Below are 16,161 nucleotides of genomic sequence, written 5' to 3'. Positions count from 1 at the left end.
GGCAATGAGCAATCTATAACACACAGTGGTGGTGCATGGTTGGGATCCTCCTCAGCTAATTTCATTCATCTATGATGTTGATGGTTGCAGCTGAGCCTCTTGGCTCGGAATTACTCCCAGCACAAAGAAGGGAATTTTTAAAGAAGTTGGTTGTCTCCATTGTTGTAGATATCTCCTTCAGTGTGAAAGATGCTTATTTTTCTCCACTCTTTGAGGGGGTTTCTATTTATTATTTTTTTTCACAGCTTCAAAAAAAGGATCCTGGGAGTGCTACTGTTGATATCTATGACTAGTCACATGAATCCCATCTTATCTACTTATTTCCATTGGAGTTTTCCACCCCCATGCTCATGTAGCCTGAAGGTTGGCAGTCTGCAATCTGAGAAAAGCTATGGAATGTTCTGGGCAGCAGCTGGTCCTCTAGCTGTGTTGTGAAGAACTTGCAGTTTCCTCTTTGTGCAACATAAAGCTGAAGGCTGTGCAAGTGCAGAACATATGAGCACACTTAAATTGGGTTCACTCCTCCTCCTTTGTCAAGGTGGGTGTAGGAGGGAATATATTATACCTCAGGAAGAATAAAAGAAACCCCCATAAATTGTAATCCTGCCTTTGTTAGTTTAAATGATGGGTGGAGACTGTATAAATGATAAGAGGAAAGCTGGTGAGGAGAAGGCTGTCTAGCAAGGGATGCCAAAGGTCTGTGGCTTAGCTAAGAGCTGGTGATTAGGAACATGCATTTGAGAGTTTGCATGTTGTATGGTTTTGCAGAAAATGAGGGTTGAAGGATTTTGAGAATGAGAATATTTGATATTGATAGTCATTCAGAAATAAATGGGAAGTATTGCAAGTTGAGATGGAAGCTTCTTAGATCTAGCAGGCCTCAGAATATTTTAGCAGATGAATGTATTAGGGTGGAAGAAGAAATGATTCCTGAAGCAATACAATTATCGTGTAGGAAATTGATGGTAATTTGCCCTTCTCTGAAGTCTTCATCAAATTACTAACACATATAGCAGAACAAAGTAATGCAGTAGGCTGGTTCCTTGTGTAATGTTATGGAGCTCTGAACGGTTTGTCTGAACCATGGAAGAAAGCCAAAGATTTCAGCTTTGTGTTCAGGGCTGCCAAATCATAATCCCTCCTACCTATCTTACCATGTGCATATCAGTCTACATGTAAGAGAATCCAAACACTCTGGTACTGCCCATCTGGTCTAACTCATCCTTTATTACTTTCTAAATCTGGCTCATTTATATATTGAAAATAGTGCCTGTGGTTTTGTGCCTGTCTGTATAAATATAAAGGCTGTATGATCTATGAGGAAAGAACAGAATGGTCGTGCATCCAGATGACCCTGATCCAAGGGAGGAATGTGTGCCATACTTACAGACAGAAATAGAGGAAATAAAGCCCCTTTGGCCAGTTGGAAAATCTGCACTGATCAAATTGTTTAACTGCCAGTATCAGAATTGGAGGGTGGGTGCACTGTGCTGTGTCCATCTTAGTCCTTAGCCTCTGTCTCTTCTGGCATGTTCCAGAGCTTTCTGTGCTCCCTTCTACTGTCTTCTACTGAAAAGAAGGACCAGAAAATCCCACGTGCAAACAGGCACTGCTGTCCTTTGCTTGTTCTGTCACCGAGTGGGATTATTTTCTTCTGAGAGCTAGTGAGAAGCCAGTACCCAACACTACAAGAACAGCTGTATTTCTCTCAGTTAGCACTGAGCTGAACATGCAGCTAAAGGGCTGTGCTGATGGCAAGGATGCATAAGGATAAATTCAATGCTTCATCCATTGCTTTTGTCCATTCTAAAGAAATATTGTTGAATAAAAGGTGTTACCTCTATGGTAAAGTCCTTCTAGGAGCTGGAAGTGTGAATATTTCTTTATCTCTAAACCCCCATCAAGATCAGATAATTTAAGCACTCTGTTGTTTTGTTGCCCTTCTAAGTATCTTTGATACAAAGAGGGTGAACATCTGACTCTGTACCTGTCTAGAAAGTGTGCTCTGGGCATACAAAGGTAATCCACACATGATATAGCTTTTGAGATCAATTCCATCCACCTCCAATTACCTCAGGATGACCTAGTCTTCAACATAGTTAAGCTAGACAGTTAATGACTTGTTCCCTCACTTCCACATACGCTATGCTAAGAATTCGGTACAGTAAAAATGAGAGTTCTGCTGCTAAGCTCGACATGCCTCTGAATTACTTACAGGCAGTTCACAAAAACTTCAGTGACTGGAGTACTTATTATTCCACAGACCCTTCTCTGTGGCATTTTCAAAGTACATTTCAATGTGATGTAAAGAGAATATATTTAAGCATCACGGGAAAGTTGGAAAAGGGTAGTATCTTGGTTAAGGAGGAGAAATAGGTAAGGACTGAAATTTTGTCTCACTCCAGCTCCAAGTATTTGAATTCCTGGGAATAACAATTTTCTACCTCTGAACTATGTTGCAGATAGATCACCTAGTGAGGTCAAACTCAGGGTTACTTCTACAGTCATCAGTGCCAGAACTGAATGTGTATCCATGTCCTAATGCTTCTTTACTGTGTTAGGTAACCCAGTATCAGCTGCATCCACAGTATTCCATAGGACTGTATGGAGAGTCCTGCAGAACCATGGCAGGTCTTAATATATATGCATATAGATATTCATATTAGCACATGTATACCCTTAAGGAAAGTAGGGAGGCACTAGCTACACACACTTTTTCTGCAGGGATTTGAAACAAATTGTTCCTTAAAACCCTTTGAAAGGAGTAATGGTTTGGTTATGAAAGTGTTCCCATCACAATGAGAGAATGGAGTGAGTAGCTGCATCCTGAGTCAGGGCTAAATGAGTAATTTCACAAACCTAGCATTTGCAGTTTGAAAAAATACAAAGGACTCCATTATCCTGCTATCCACATGTGCGTACGAGGGCTTGTACTGGAAATGCTGGTACAGTATGAATTGTTCAGCTGAGGTGGTTCTCTTGGAGTGGTCTGACGCAGCGAAGTCTCTCATTTGGGGGTATGGCTTGGCTGAGGCTGAATCCACCCAACTCTTTTTTGTCATGACTGGGAGATGTTGAGATAGGTTGGAGACGAGTTTCAAGTTAACATTTTGCCTTTTCTAAGGAAAATGGTGGTAGCTGGCCTCAGTGTGGGAAGGGCACTTTGAATCTTCACACCCCTTCTGGCCTGAGCCCCACAGTAGTTATAAGCTGCCAGCATAGACAGGGCCAGAGCACATTGTTAAAATGCTCCTTGTTTCATAGTTTCGTGCGGGTTGGAAGGGACCTTAGAGATCATCGAGTCCAGCCCCCGGGATTCGAGCCTCTGTGTAGCAGAGCGGCAGTTCTACCACTTGCGCCACAGGGGGGATTCGAACTCCGGGCCCCAGTGTTGCAAGGCGGCGTCTTTAACCACTGCGCCACCGGGGCACACAATGCTCCTTGTAATCAGGCCAAGGGCAATGCACGGAAACAAGAAACTCAGAAGGCTCAGCTGTTGTGTGGTCTAGGGCAGGCAGGAGAGCTTCATAACTGAGGCACTGATCCCAGTACCTTAGAGCCAACAAAACCTCCCATGCATCAGCTTCATTAGTACCTCCTCAGTTACCCAGTGCTTGAGTTAACCTCTCCTAAAAGCCTCTGGTAACTTTTCCTTTTTGCTTTCTCCTTCTAAAGCTCTCTTTTTCCTTTCCTTTGTTTGCATACTGGAGCTAATATCTGATAAGAAAAAGCAGGTTGCTGTGGCTGTCTGCTCGCTCTCCAGGCAGGTGTCCGCCCTCACCTTCCATCTGGCAGCTGCAGATAATACTCCAGAAACTGTTTTTTGCACTTCCACTGCACCAGAGAGGTGATAACTTCGTTTAATCTCTCAGCACTTTTCCCAAGAGTAGTAGTAGATGATACTCCTTGCATCTAGAGAAGTACGTGGTGGCATCCCTGAACATTCCCTGTCTTTCTCCTCCTCATCCCTTAAATATTTGTGCTGTGCCTTTCAGCCCCTCTTGGGCAACCAAGGGAACAGTGAGAAGCTACTTGCAGTGCCCTGCCAAAGGGTCTTGGGGGACTGCCAATGAGCTCCCGTCTTTCCCTGCAGTACTCTCACTATGTGTGACTGGGTCTCAAATGTCTTAACTTTATTCCCTTGCTACATCCTAGACCTTAATAACTCTTTTAAAAGGAGTGGCTTAGTGGAAGAATTGGCAGAGTCAGTTCTCCAGCAGAAATGTTTGAAGGTGACTTTCACAAACTGAGGAAGCCTTGCCGTGAAGTCTCGCTTTGTTTCCTATACGAATATTCATTTCATGCATCTAAAGTGCACTTCATTGAAACAGAACACTGATAATCACTTTATCTTCTTAAAGTAGAGGCTAGACATAATATAAGTTTGATGAAACTTTAATGTGCAATTATGGGTAGTATGTGAAATAATTTGTAGACAATTTTTTTTCTCAGGTAACGAAGGTATGCTGTAGGTTTTTGCTGGATGAACAACTTTTGGATGGTGTAAGTGTTCAGAGCTTTATGAAAGTGAAATTTCTGTAGTTATTAATAAATTATTGGCTGAAACCAAAGTTTCTTACATATTTTGGATGAATACTAGGCCCACTGAAGCCAGGGAGAATTTTACCTTTAACTTCAGAAAATTCAGAGTTTCATCCTCCCATTGTAACAGACCTTTAACAGCTACTTATAATCTTGTCAAAAACTCTGTTTGAGTGAAACTGATCCCATAGGGCTTTTATTAAGACAGAATGATTGTGGAGGAGGGAAGCTTTTAAATATTTCTACTTGAAAGAGCTGTAGTGTGATCAGTGCCCGAGCTGTGACAGTATAACCCAGATGTGGAGATGGTCTGCAGCTCAGGTGACTGCTACAGTGAGCACAGTCACATTATTCTGGAGTGACCATATTAAAAGGCTGGTTTATATTCCCATGCTGAGGCCTCCTTTCTCATCCTGCAGTAAAAACTATCTAGGAGAAGCTGCAATGTAATCAGCTGTAAAAAAATGGAGTATGCAAGCTTTGACATGGTGCTTAAAACCAACGTGTGCAAATACCACCCCATCTGATGTTTGAATGAGCAGCCCCAGATATCAGGTTCTCTGTGACTCCTGGAGCTATGATCTGATTAAGTACCTTGAGCAATACACCAAAGAGAAATCTGTATGCAGCAACCCATACTTACAGCCCTGCAATCATAAGGGGTGTCAGTTTTTTCTCCCTTATGTTGTAGGAAATTCGGTCTCTATGAACCAAGAGTCAGTTTTGTGGTGCTGTTTTTCAGGTCCTCACATATTAATGGAAAACAGCTACTGTAGGGTGCAAAAATTTCTCTCTGCAGAAATTCAGGTGATAACCTCTATGCAGTCTATCAAGGTGCATGACTGTGTTGCGCTTTAGAAGATGTTGCACCCACATCAAGAAATGCGTACCTGGTAAGAGGTAGCCAGGAGAGTGTTTACTAAGCATTTTAAAGTTACACAGAGGCATCATCTGTGTGCTTTTAAGGTTAGAGTATAACAAAAAGGCATAGCCAGCTCACTTGCTCAAGATGGCCAGGTTCGAAGTGGCCCTAGGATTGGAAAGGTGAGAAGAAAATAAACATACCAATATCAAGAGATAACTTGCAAAAGGAACTGCTTTCAGAGAACCCATGCAATGAAAAGGAAGGCTGCAGCCAGGTGCACTTACAGCTGCTGAACTCTGTTGTCTTTGTACTGGGCTAGACCCAGACCCAGGAGATAGCACCTGCAGCATCCTAAGGGACACGCTGCCTATTGCAGGATGGGGAATTCATGGAGGGCACAGGAATTGCCCTTGTACCTGAGACAGACTGCAGCTTTTGAGGCAAGTTTTGGCTGCACAGTACCCTCCTGCTGTGTTATGTTGCCCTTCCATTTATTACAGGCAAAAATATTTCTTGGGGGGGAGCTGAATTCCAATAGGTCACATTTTCTGTGCCCCTTGTCTTCTTTTCACCACAGGAATATCAACAGCCTCCCTCATTACACATAAGAAATTTTTCCACAGGTATGTTAGTATTCATAGGACAGTCAAGTGAACCAGAAGGTCTTACTCGTGATTCTGCATTGAATCTTCCTTTACTAAGCTTCCCAGCTGTTCTGGGATATAAGAAGGAACATAAGGATTCCTTCTTTGCGATTTACAGATGACCCATGTAGAGTATTAAAATGCTGTAGAGCTGCAGCCTTTCAAACAAAATATTTGAATCACTGGTATACAAACAGAAAATGGACTTCAGTATAAAGTCAGCTTTATGATGGCACTTGGAGCAAAGTTTCTTAACTCGTCAAGAAAATTAAATTTGCAGTACTTAGCACAGGAGATATAACAATGCACTGTAAGGATGGCAGGCTGGATTTCAAGTGCCCATTAGAGTGATTTTTATGAAAAGCATGCAGGTTCTGGACAGGATGCTGCTAGCACCAGATTGTTAAACTCATCCATGTAGCACTCTCTGTGACTGTGGCTTTGCTGACTCTGGTGCCCAAGGGCAGTCTCCTCTGCAGACAACTCCATCTTTTAGTGGTTTTGAAATTTCTTTTGCAAAAATAAAGTCCAAGAGCAGTTTTGCCTAAGGGCAGATATCTCAGTCTTCAGTCATTTATTTTCTGTATTGTAGATTTCCTGTCTATTCTCACAAAATGATACATTATCTCTGCTCTGAATTGGACTTTTTGTTTTTTTCTTTTTATGGTTTCTTATCGTTATATTGCTGATTACTGTTTGCCTTTTTCCCTTCCTCCTTTCCTGCTTCCCAGATCATCCTCATAATACCATCTCTAGCCAGCAATGTTATTGCATTTGTATCCTTATTTTGCCATTTCCACATATTGATAGAGCTCCAGAATTTCCGTATGTTGGCAGCAAGTGGAGCTGTTTCCCCCAGTTTATTGTCCATGTGGCTTCAGTGCCCCAGTAAGGCATCATCATGTTGTATTGAATTGGAAAGGCTGAATGCTGTGCCATCTGTACCTGGACAGATTGCTACACTTTATGATCCTTTTGGATAGGAGTTTTCATAGCAAGAATACTCACTTCGGTGTGGTAATACAAAGCACGGAGTATCAGAAGTGGGCAGTCTGGATGCACAAGACTGCTGAACTAAGAGAGGATGCTTTGGCATCCTGGTGGGAGGGCATGGAGTCTTTATTTGCAGAATTTTGTCCCTCAAAGGAAGCAGCTCAGTGAGGAACCAGAGCTCTCCTGCAGTGTCCTGTAGTACCCCAGCACAGGGCAGCCTTTGGTGCTTTGTGTGTCTCTGCTCATATGCCTCTGAGACAGTAAAGTGGGAAAGGCATATGTGTATTCTTAATATAAAACAAAATTTGCATCCTCACCATCCCAACCAAACCATTTGAGACGTACGGATAGCAAAATGGCTCAATTAAAAATAGATTTTCATTGTTCTGTGTGCTGCATGCAGCTAGTAAGTTCAGCTTTGGCTCTGTTGATGTATTTGATATCAATAAAACTAATATATCACAGTGCTCAGAAATGTGCCTCAGGCTTTTATTTGTATTCATCTTGATCTGCAAGTCACACAGAACCTCCATAGGATGCCTGTTTTTCCTAAGGTTTGTTCTAGCTCAGGAATTCCCCACTAGTGGCAGGGCAGCGCTATTTGCCCAAGAGATATGCCAGGCACAATGTCCCAGCCCTCTTTTCCTGACAGTAATTCACAGTACGTAGGACCAAACTGCTCTGCCTGATTTGTTCAGAAACTAACTCTAGTGCTATATGCTTAGCTTACTTAGTTTCCAGAATATTCATTTTGTTGTGGTAATAGAAGGCAGTAAGCATGGAGTCAGACAGATGTGTTTTTTTCATTTAAATACCTGTTTGGAGATGCTGTCATAGTCTCTCCTGCAAATGTAGTGTTACTTAACTCATGTACTTTTCATTTGTTCAGAAGTTCTTTGCAGAAGGCAAGCATTGTTCTCCCTTTTGTATGCAGGGAATTTGGGGTAAAAAAGGTGAATGAGGCTGTCAGATCCTTTTCAGTTGCTAAGATAGGAGAAATCAGTGCTTCTTTGCATCTGTAACAGCGCTTTACTCAGAAGTCAGATCCCAGGTTTGGTTGCAATATCTACAGGAAGCAGATAAGAATAAGGTCTGTGGCAGGAGCTCCAGCACAGGCCTTCCTGCATATACAAATAAGAAAAAATGATGTTGCTGAAACCACTTGCATAAGTAAAAGCCGTTGGTGTGGCTGAGCAGTAGATAAGACCTCAGACACAAGCGCTGCGCTCCAGCTGCTTTATCTCCCACTCAGGCAGGGGCTGCTGTGCTTCAGCAAGAGCCAGGAGCTGCCAGGAAAAGCTCACTTGTGTCAGTGCTAATGTGTTACAGCGACAGGCCTAATAGGAAGGCACTGATGGAAACTGATGGGTTTTCTTTTTACTCCCCCGCAGACTGACCATCTCTGCTGAGTGTCCCATGCAGCTTGAAGATTTCCCCATGGACGCACATGCCTGCCCATTAAAATTTGGAAGCTGTAAGTTATCTTCTCGAGTGAGATCCAGAAAATTCCCTGTCTTGCTTTTTGTGTTCAGTGGTACTTTGTACAAGTCTTTTTCCCTTCTCTTACTTTCAATACCACATGTACCTGTGTCCTTCCTGGTCAGCTGACAGCAGATGGGTGGTGTGCATGTACAACAAGGGCAGAAACCAGCCTACGCATCCAGCAGTGGATGTGGACAGATAAGTCAATGACTGCAGTTTTTGCTTGTATAGAAAAATGGTGCTTTCATTGGAAAATACCGGATTGATTGTGCTGTTACGGTATTCACATGAATCAGACTGCAGTGCAATATGTGCCTTGCGTATATTAACAGAGAACTAGAACACTGAAAGATGAAATATTTCTCCATTTGGTTTTAATAAATCCAGTCCTGTATCTTGTTACATGATTTAGTGTACACTTATATTTGTGTGTATGCACACATTATTCTAAACTGTATGCAGAACGATAATTTTTCTTCAGTTCCAAGCCTCTAAGCCACCAATACTGGTCCCTTGCCAGAAGCTTACTTTAAAAATAACCTCAAGGGATCAGATGGTTATATTTAAATACAAAGCTCTTAATTAAAGTACAGATGAGGCTACTAGAGTAGGCATTTTTTATTTCAGTAATCAAATCAGAGGTTCCAGGTGCAATCAGAGTCTCTAAAGACTTCTGAAAATTACCAGGCCAGGCATTTTGCTTGTCCCTAAAGCCACCAAGCTTCAGCATTTTTCAATGTTTTTTTCAGTCATATCAATTTAGAGTCACTAATCCTACCAAGATTAAGCTTTGCCTTTATCTTCTGTATCTGTACTGGTTTAATACTGGCTATGCATTGTCTTCTTGTGATCATACTAAGAAGTAGAAACACTGTTTACAGTAATGATTACTAAATTACCTAACTTAGGATGAAATGCTTTCCCATCCCTCTTGCTATATGGATAAATTCAGTGCTATCTAAACAACCATCAGTATTTTTCAAGGTCACTGTCAGTTCAGGTGTGTCTGTTTACCTTGGCAGTGTTAATTTATTGAAAGGCCAATACAGATCTGGAGGTATTAATACTCCTGTACACTCAACTTAAAAAAAAGCATTGTAGGCAAACCATGCATTGCATTCCAAACTTAAAAATATGAAAGCATCTCACAGGAAATAGGTGAATATTTGTATGTAGGGTAAAACCAGAGGTACTGGGCAAAAAAAAGAAAAAAAAAAGAAAAGAAGAAGTTATCCTTCCTGGTGCTACATGTTATGTTCTGTACTAGTAATTTTAACTCATAGGAAAGGCTGAAATCTTTCTTATTAGACATACAAAGGCTTACTATGATTTCAATTCATGCTACTTGCTGCACTCAGTATGCAATCCCAAAGTATATTTTATAAGCTACTGCAAGTTATCTTTAAGTTCTGCAGTGTCTGGACTTGGAGCCTTTGCTGGTCCACAATGATGGTCTCTGCAGTAAGTAAATACGGTGGTACAGGCTATCCGTAGTCTCTCAGCCTTGGGAATATCTGTGTTATAGATCTGATGGCTCATTAGTACTTCATTGTAATGTAATATGCAGATGTTTGCACAGGTATCAGCCAAGAAGTCAGGGTTTATTGAATTAGCCCAGCTGTATTTGAGGAGAGTACAGTACTTATTCCCTATTTCCTGCAATGCAGGTTTGCATTAAGTCATCTACAAGATAAACATACAGGGACGTATTACACACAAGCACAGGCCCTTTCTTCTTCAGCATTTCTCCTTGACATTCCACAAAGGATTTGTTTTTAAGTTTTCTTTCCAAGAAGGATTTTGAAAAGCCTCAATGGTTAGCATCAAAGCAAATGTTAAACACGCTGTTGGTGCAGCCAGGAGGATGAAGAGGAGTGGGATGCTCACTGGTCAGTGGGTGAGAGCGCAAGGCAGAAAAACAAAGGGGCCAGTGTGGAATGGATACATGGGGAAAGGGGCTTAAGGGAGTGTCAGTGTGTCAGCACAGGTGGGAGCAGGTTGCTATAATTCTGCAAGCTAAAAGAAAAAAGCCCCGACATTTCCTTCGATATTAAAGAGAAGTAGTGTTAATCTTCCTTGCAGAAATAAAGGTAAATGTTGATTTCTTATATCCCATTTCACTGGGGTTTGCTGTATTAAAATATAAGAGATTTTCTGGTCTGAAGCAGCATTATATGTGATGAGAATATCTTGCAGAAATAATTCAAATCAAAGTCAAATACAGAAAAGGAGATATGGTATGTAAGTGCACATACCCCCAACCTAGATAGTGGCTGGGCAGTTCACATACCAACTACAGAAGTAATACCTCTATGTGTTGTTTCATCTTGATGATCTTGAAGGTCTTTTCAACCTAGATCATTCTATGACTCTATTCCCTATGGGGTGTCATGAAATGGTAGGCTTTCCAGAGGCCAGAAGTTCAAGAACAGATACTAATGAAACAAACAGAGAAGGTTTTAGATGTCTTCTGCTTTCCCTAATGTTTCCCCGTGCTTGAAGGTGGCCACGCCAAGCCTGAAGTGTAGTATATGGGTGCTGTTCCTCCAGGCTTGCGCTCCTACTGTAGCTAGGGCTACCTGTAAAGCCACCCCACATGATTCTCATTTAGAACTGTGGAGCTGGGGATGGTGTGTGAGGGGCAGAGCTCTGCAAGGAAGACCCTCTGGCCCTGAGTCAGGGTGCTGATGGGATGGCCATGGCAGTCTGTTCTCTGTGTCACTACAGCTTGGCATAGTTTCTAGTTTATTCAAAACAAATTTCCCATGGTAATTTTAGCACTGACCTGCACTCTGAGTAAATTTGCAGGCCAAACAGGATCTAGTGGCACTTCCTGGCACTAGCCATGTTTTCACAAGCTGCGTCTTAGCCTGAAGAAATTCCTCCTTACCCCCAAGCTATTTTTGGTGTGGGAAGGAGGAATTAGGTAAGACAGAGAGGGCATTAAAGCTAGGAAGCTTTAATGTTTCACCTCTTCCACTGAGAGGCCTTAAGAGTACATTAAAAGTATTGTTGAGTGCAGTCTCCAGATGCCCATGTGTCACTGGGAAGGTAAGCATCATTATCTCCAGGGCAGCTGAGGCAGAGAAGTTAATTGACTTTCTGTAAGGCCACGCAGCAAATCAATGTCAGAAAAAGGATTAGACTCAACTTCTTTGGTTGGAGGGACAGATGTCTAATCCACTAGCCCATGAAGGCCTCTGCCCAGGCAACTGACTTAACTCCTAAATCTCATTTTACTCATGCGTTAATTATATCAGTTTTACCTAGCTTGCAGGGTTCCCCTGAAGATGAATTAGTTAATTGCTATTAGTGAATGTTAACTGGTGATTTGACAACATCAGATACTGGAAAGAAGAATCTATTTATGGCAGCAGTATTTTGAAGGCACCCTGTCTGAGTACATAGATCTTGTATTGAGGAATGGATATATATGTGAATCTATTGTCCACTGGTTACTTAGTGGGGGAAGAAAACAAAAAATCCTACTCTTTTTTAGAGTAAGTGGAAACTAATGAATATTCTGCAAATAATGAGATTCCCCCTGGCTCATAAGTAGTGCTGTGGAAAAACAGGCCTGGCTTTTATTCCTGATGAATTTCATTTGGTTGTGCAGATGGAGAAGATTGATCATTGCAGATTGCACCGAGAGTTTGCAGACTGTGAGAAAACAGTGCTAAGTAAAATTTATGGCTTCTGAAGAAAGACGTTAACATGGTTTATATACATCTTCCCTTTTAACAGATCAAACTGAGTCATGTCATCTTCTGCAGCTTTTGGTAAGGGAAGGGGCACAGGCTATTTCTGTGGCAGAAAACACTCAGATTGTTTTTCTCTGAGGCATCTGAAGTGAGAGTAATGAGCAGACAGAAGCTTCACCAGTACCCCAGGATTTTTGCAGTGGTGAATTTGCACTAGTAAGGTTCTCTCTGTTCTCAAACAATCCATGCACCTACAGACACTGAGAAATTTCTCCAAAAAAGCTTTTTAAAGGAACTTTCACCCGTGTTGTAGTTTCTCCATGATACTCATAATAGCTCCGAGGTGAAAGCACCTGCAGGGAGTTTATTGATTTTATTCCCCAGATTGAAACTGTGACATGGTAGAAGAACTGCAGATGTGGAGGGGCAACTCCAAAACAGATTCCTGGAAACAGACTCAAATTCCTTTTAGTAAAACATGATAGCAGTGTATTCAGCTTCATGAAATCTGTGAGTGAAAGCCTTGTGTATGAATAATTAAATGCTGTTTGCTCAGGTAAAGTCTTTTATATTTTCCTAAGTTTATCACTGCTTAAGGCACCTCCATTGCAATAGATTCCGGAACGACAAAATAAGGCAGAACTAGTTGATTACTAAGATTTCTAAGATATCTGATGCATTTCTCAAACAGTTAGCTTGGACCTGAGACTTAATTTTGCTTGTTTAGCTAGTAAATCACAGTAATCAAGCCTGAACTGATTTCCCATACATTCTGTAGAATTAGTGGAGAAGTTGGAGACCACCTTATAGAAATTGCTATTATTTGCTTGAAACTGTGCACACATGACTCTTTTGGGGGCTGTGTTTTAAATAATCAGAAGTTTTTCATACATAAAATGTACTTACATACTTACACTGAAACATACTCACAAAATCATAGGTTACCATGGGAGCCACTAGGCTCCCCAAAATCTGCTCTGACTCTTGTCTGTTGCAGGACATAGAAATGCACTGCTGCAGAATGATCAGAGTAGTTAGTCTTGTATTGAAAGCTGTGCATTGATAGCAGAGCCTTGTAAAATGGATGGGGTGGGTCTGTGACAATTTTAGCTAGACAATGACATGGCAGTTAGTTGTCTAGACTCCTTTTATAGCCACTGAAAGGAAGTAAGTACTTTGGTAGTGCAGCTCATTAGAACTATTCTTGATGATTCCCTAAGGATGAGATGAATCACATTTTAGAATTTCCTATTTCTCTGCAACACTATCTCAGATGTAGATAAGAAACTTAGAAATCCATTTTTCTCTACATAGCTAGCTCAGAAATAGATACCTCTCTTGCACATTGTTCTGAAGAACTAGTTCCTGGAGATTAGTTAGGTGTTGCATATGTTGGTGGTGAGCTTTTCTCTCTTAGATATGGGATAGCTTTTTATGCTGGAAATCCCATTTTTTCAGGGGAGTTAAAAATAAAAGTCAAAACTAGGAGTTCTTCTGTATGAAGACAACTTCACTATTTCTGCAAGCGTCTTATTTGAGCTTTGTATTTCTCTGACATTGAGGGGGTAGGTTATACCAGTAATTACTTCTGTATCCTCACAGGTGCCATAGCACACAGCCTGTACTCAATTTAAATGTGCATCTGTAGCAACACAGGCACATCTTCAGTTGTCATTTTGAGCAGTCCGTGCTGCCAGCAGCTTCACCCTTGTGTTCTGTCCCACAGTGTGTGAAGCAGTGCAGCCTGGAGCTCCCAAAGGGCAGGAGGCTGAAGGAGCATGGTGCTTAACAGGAAACACTGTAATATTTGCGTAATTCAGTAATCTAAGAAGCTTTTCTTAAGAGAAATCTGCAGAGAATTTAAAAAGCTGGGCCTGGGCTGTATGATTCATATTTCTGTGGCAGTTATTACTATGGGACACCATCATGGAGTAGAATTAACCAATAAAGATGCCCCTAACTTCTTGCTTTTTTGGTGGGTTTCCCATTATAGAATCATAAAATGGCCTGGGTTGAAAAAGACCACAGTGATCATCTAGTTTCAACCCCCTGCTTTGTGCAGGGTCACCAACCAGCAGACCAGGCTGCCCAGAGCCACATCCAGCCTGGTCTTGAATTAGTCTATGATGGAGTATCCATGACCTCCTTGGGCAGCCTGTTCCAGTGTGTCACCACTCCCTTGTGTACAAAACTTCCTCCTAGTAGATATTTAGATAACCTAAACTTACCCTGTCTCAATTTAAAACCATTCTCCTTGTCCTGTCGCTGTCTATCCTCATAAACAGACATTCCCCGTCTTGTTTGTATGCTCCCTTCAAGTACTGGAAGACCGCAATGAGGTCACTCTGGAGCCTTCTCTTCTCCAAGCTAAACAAGTCCAGTTCTTTCAACCTTTCTTTGTAGGAGAGGTGCTCCAGCCCTCCGATCATTTTAGCAGTCCTATGTCATTGAAGTTATACCTTTTAGAGTGTCGAAAGTGAAAAAGGCCCTTTCTAAAAGCTCCCTAAAATGATCAGGTCAGTCAGTTTTCTTCCACCTGTAGGATCAGGACTTTGCAGAAAATGCTGGAGAGACTGTGCTAGTTTCCTCCTAAGTGACTGCAGTCATCGTCATTAATTTGCTTTTCAGAGCCTTTGTCATGTATATTCAGGTCTGCGCTGAGAGAGTTTTAAAAATACATTAAAAATTCAGCATTTGCCACCATCCCGTCCTCTGGGTGTGATTGCTTTCCTGTGAAATACTGCCTGGTTTTGGATCAGTGACTTCCTATTCTTTGTGATCATCTGTTCAGAAGCTGGTAGCTTTTTCCCTTAGGTTCATAATAGAGTTGAAAAGGGAGGTCAAAAAGAACAATTGTCTGAAAAACCTGCGGTCTTCCCATAAATGTTGAGCTGCAGCAGCCGCGGGCTCGGCTCCTTTCCAGCCCAAAGGGCCACCAGGATCATGGTTAATAAAACTGGTTTTTGTATTGGTAAGGTGTGCTTCCCTGGGGCTCCTTTTTAGGAGGAAAAAGCTTTACCAGCATTGGCTTTGAGTTCAAGGAATAAAAAGTTCAGGCAGGGAAGCAGCTGATGTGGAGATACACAGCAGTGTTTTTATCTCACCTGAAAGAGGTCTAGACAATGTTGTGGAGGAACAGCATGGAGATCCAGGTGCTTTGCTGTTGGTACAAACATCAGCATGTACTTCCCGCTCTGGAGATTTCAGACTAAATTTAAGGGCTGTGAAACTGCATGATTGCAGGAAAACCATGATTCAAATTGTGTTGTCAGCAGTAGAAAATAACATGCAGATACTCTCTGCTTCACTGGCTTAAGGCATTTGCAGCTCACAGATGATCCTTGGGTGCAAACCTGCAATGATATTATGTGGCCCGTAATGCCCCACAAAGCACGCTGAGGGCTTACAGTTGCTAACTATGGATCATGGGTTTATGCCGCTGGCAAATGGGATATTATTTGTACATGGGACAAATGGGTAAATACTGCACCACTACTTTACAAGACAGGTTTTTAATGGCTGTTGCTTTCCAAGGTGGCCATTTCCATGGCTTGTAAATATTTCATAAATGCTTCCAAAGTCATTCTCATTGTACTGATGTGAGGCAGGTAGGTCTCCACTGCCTGCATTTTGCAGGTGGGGATGGAGTAGGCAAAGAACAATTACAGTCTCTTCTGAGCAAAGATTGAGTGGTTCATTACCTGCTCTTATTGCCTCTGTCGTTATGGGTCCCTGGGTTCAATTAGAGCCTCCCAGTGCTTGTGCACTACGCTAATGACAAAAGGACTTGCCTACGGTTTTGGGGAAAGAAAGAGAAAAAGCTGTAAGACACTGCTGAAAATTTGGTTTCTGGCAGCTCTTTCCTAACATCTTGGTCTCTCATCAACCATCAGTCCTCCCTCCAAATTGCCGAGTCCATGTCAGCCTCATCCCC

The 16,161-nt window shown here is 41.9% G+C and overlaps 2 protein-coding genes across 7 annotated transcripts in view; one reads left to right on the top strand and one right to left on the bottom strand.

The window, feature by feature from the left end:
* Window positions 1-16,161, top strand: part of GABRA5 (gamma-aminobutyric acid type A receptor subunit alpha5) — a 54,346-nt gene that overhangs the window by 16,902 nt on the left and 21,283 nt on the right. For all 6 annotated transcript variants that reach the window (XM_085532696.1, XM_085532723.1, XM_085532731.1 and 3 more), the window contains one exon: window positions 8,436-8,518. In XM_085532696.1, coding sequence (XP_085388822.1) covers window positions 8,436-8,518 — 83 coding nt within the window. The remainder of the gene's footprint in view (window positions 1-8,435; window positions 8,519-16,161) is intronic.
* GABRB3 (gamma-aminobutyric acid type A receptor subunit beta3) overlaps window positions 1-16,161 on the bottom strand; it is a 183,260-nt gene that overhangs the window by 154,356 nt on the left and 12,743 nt on the right. The window lies entirely within an intron of this gene.

Source organism: Coturnix japonica, chromosome 1 (genome assembly GCF_054131305.1).
Source record: "Coturnix japonica strain WE chromosome 1, WE-NBRP24, whole genome shotgun sequence".
Lineage (NCBI taxonomy): Eukaryota > Metazoa > Chordata > Aves > Galliformes > Phasianidae > Coturnix > Coturnix japonica.
This window is presented reverse-complemented; position numbering and strand designations above follow the sequence as displayed.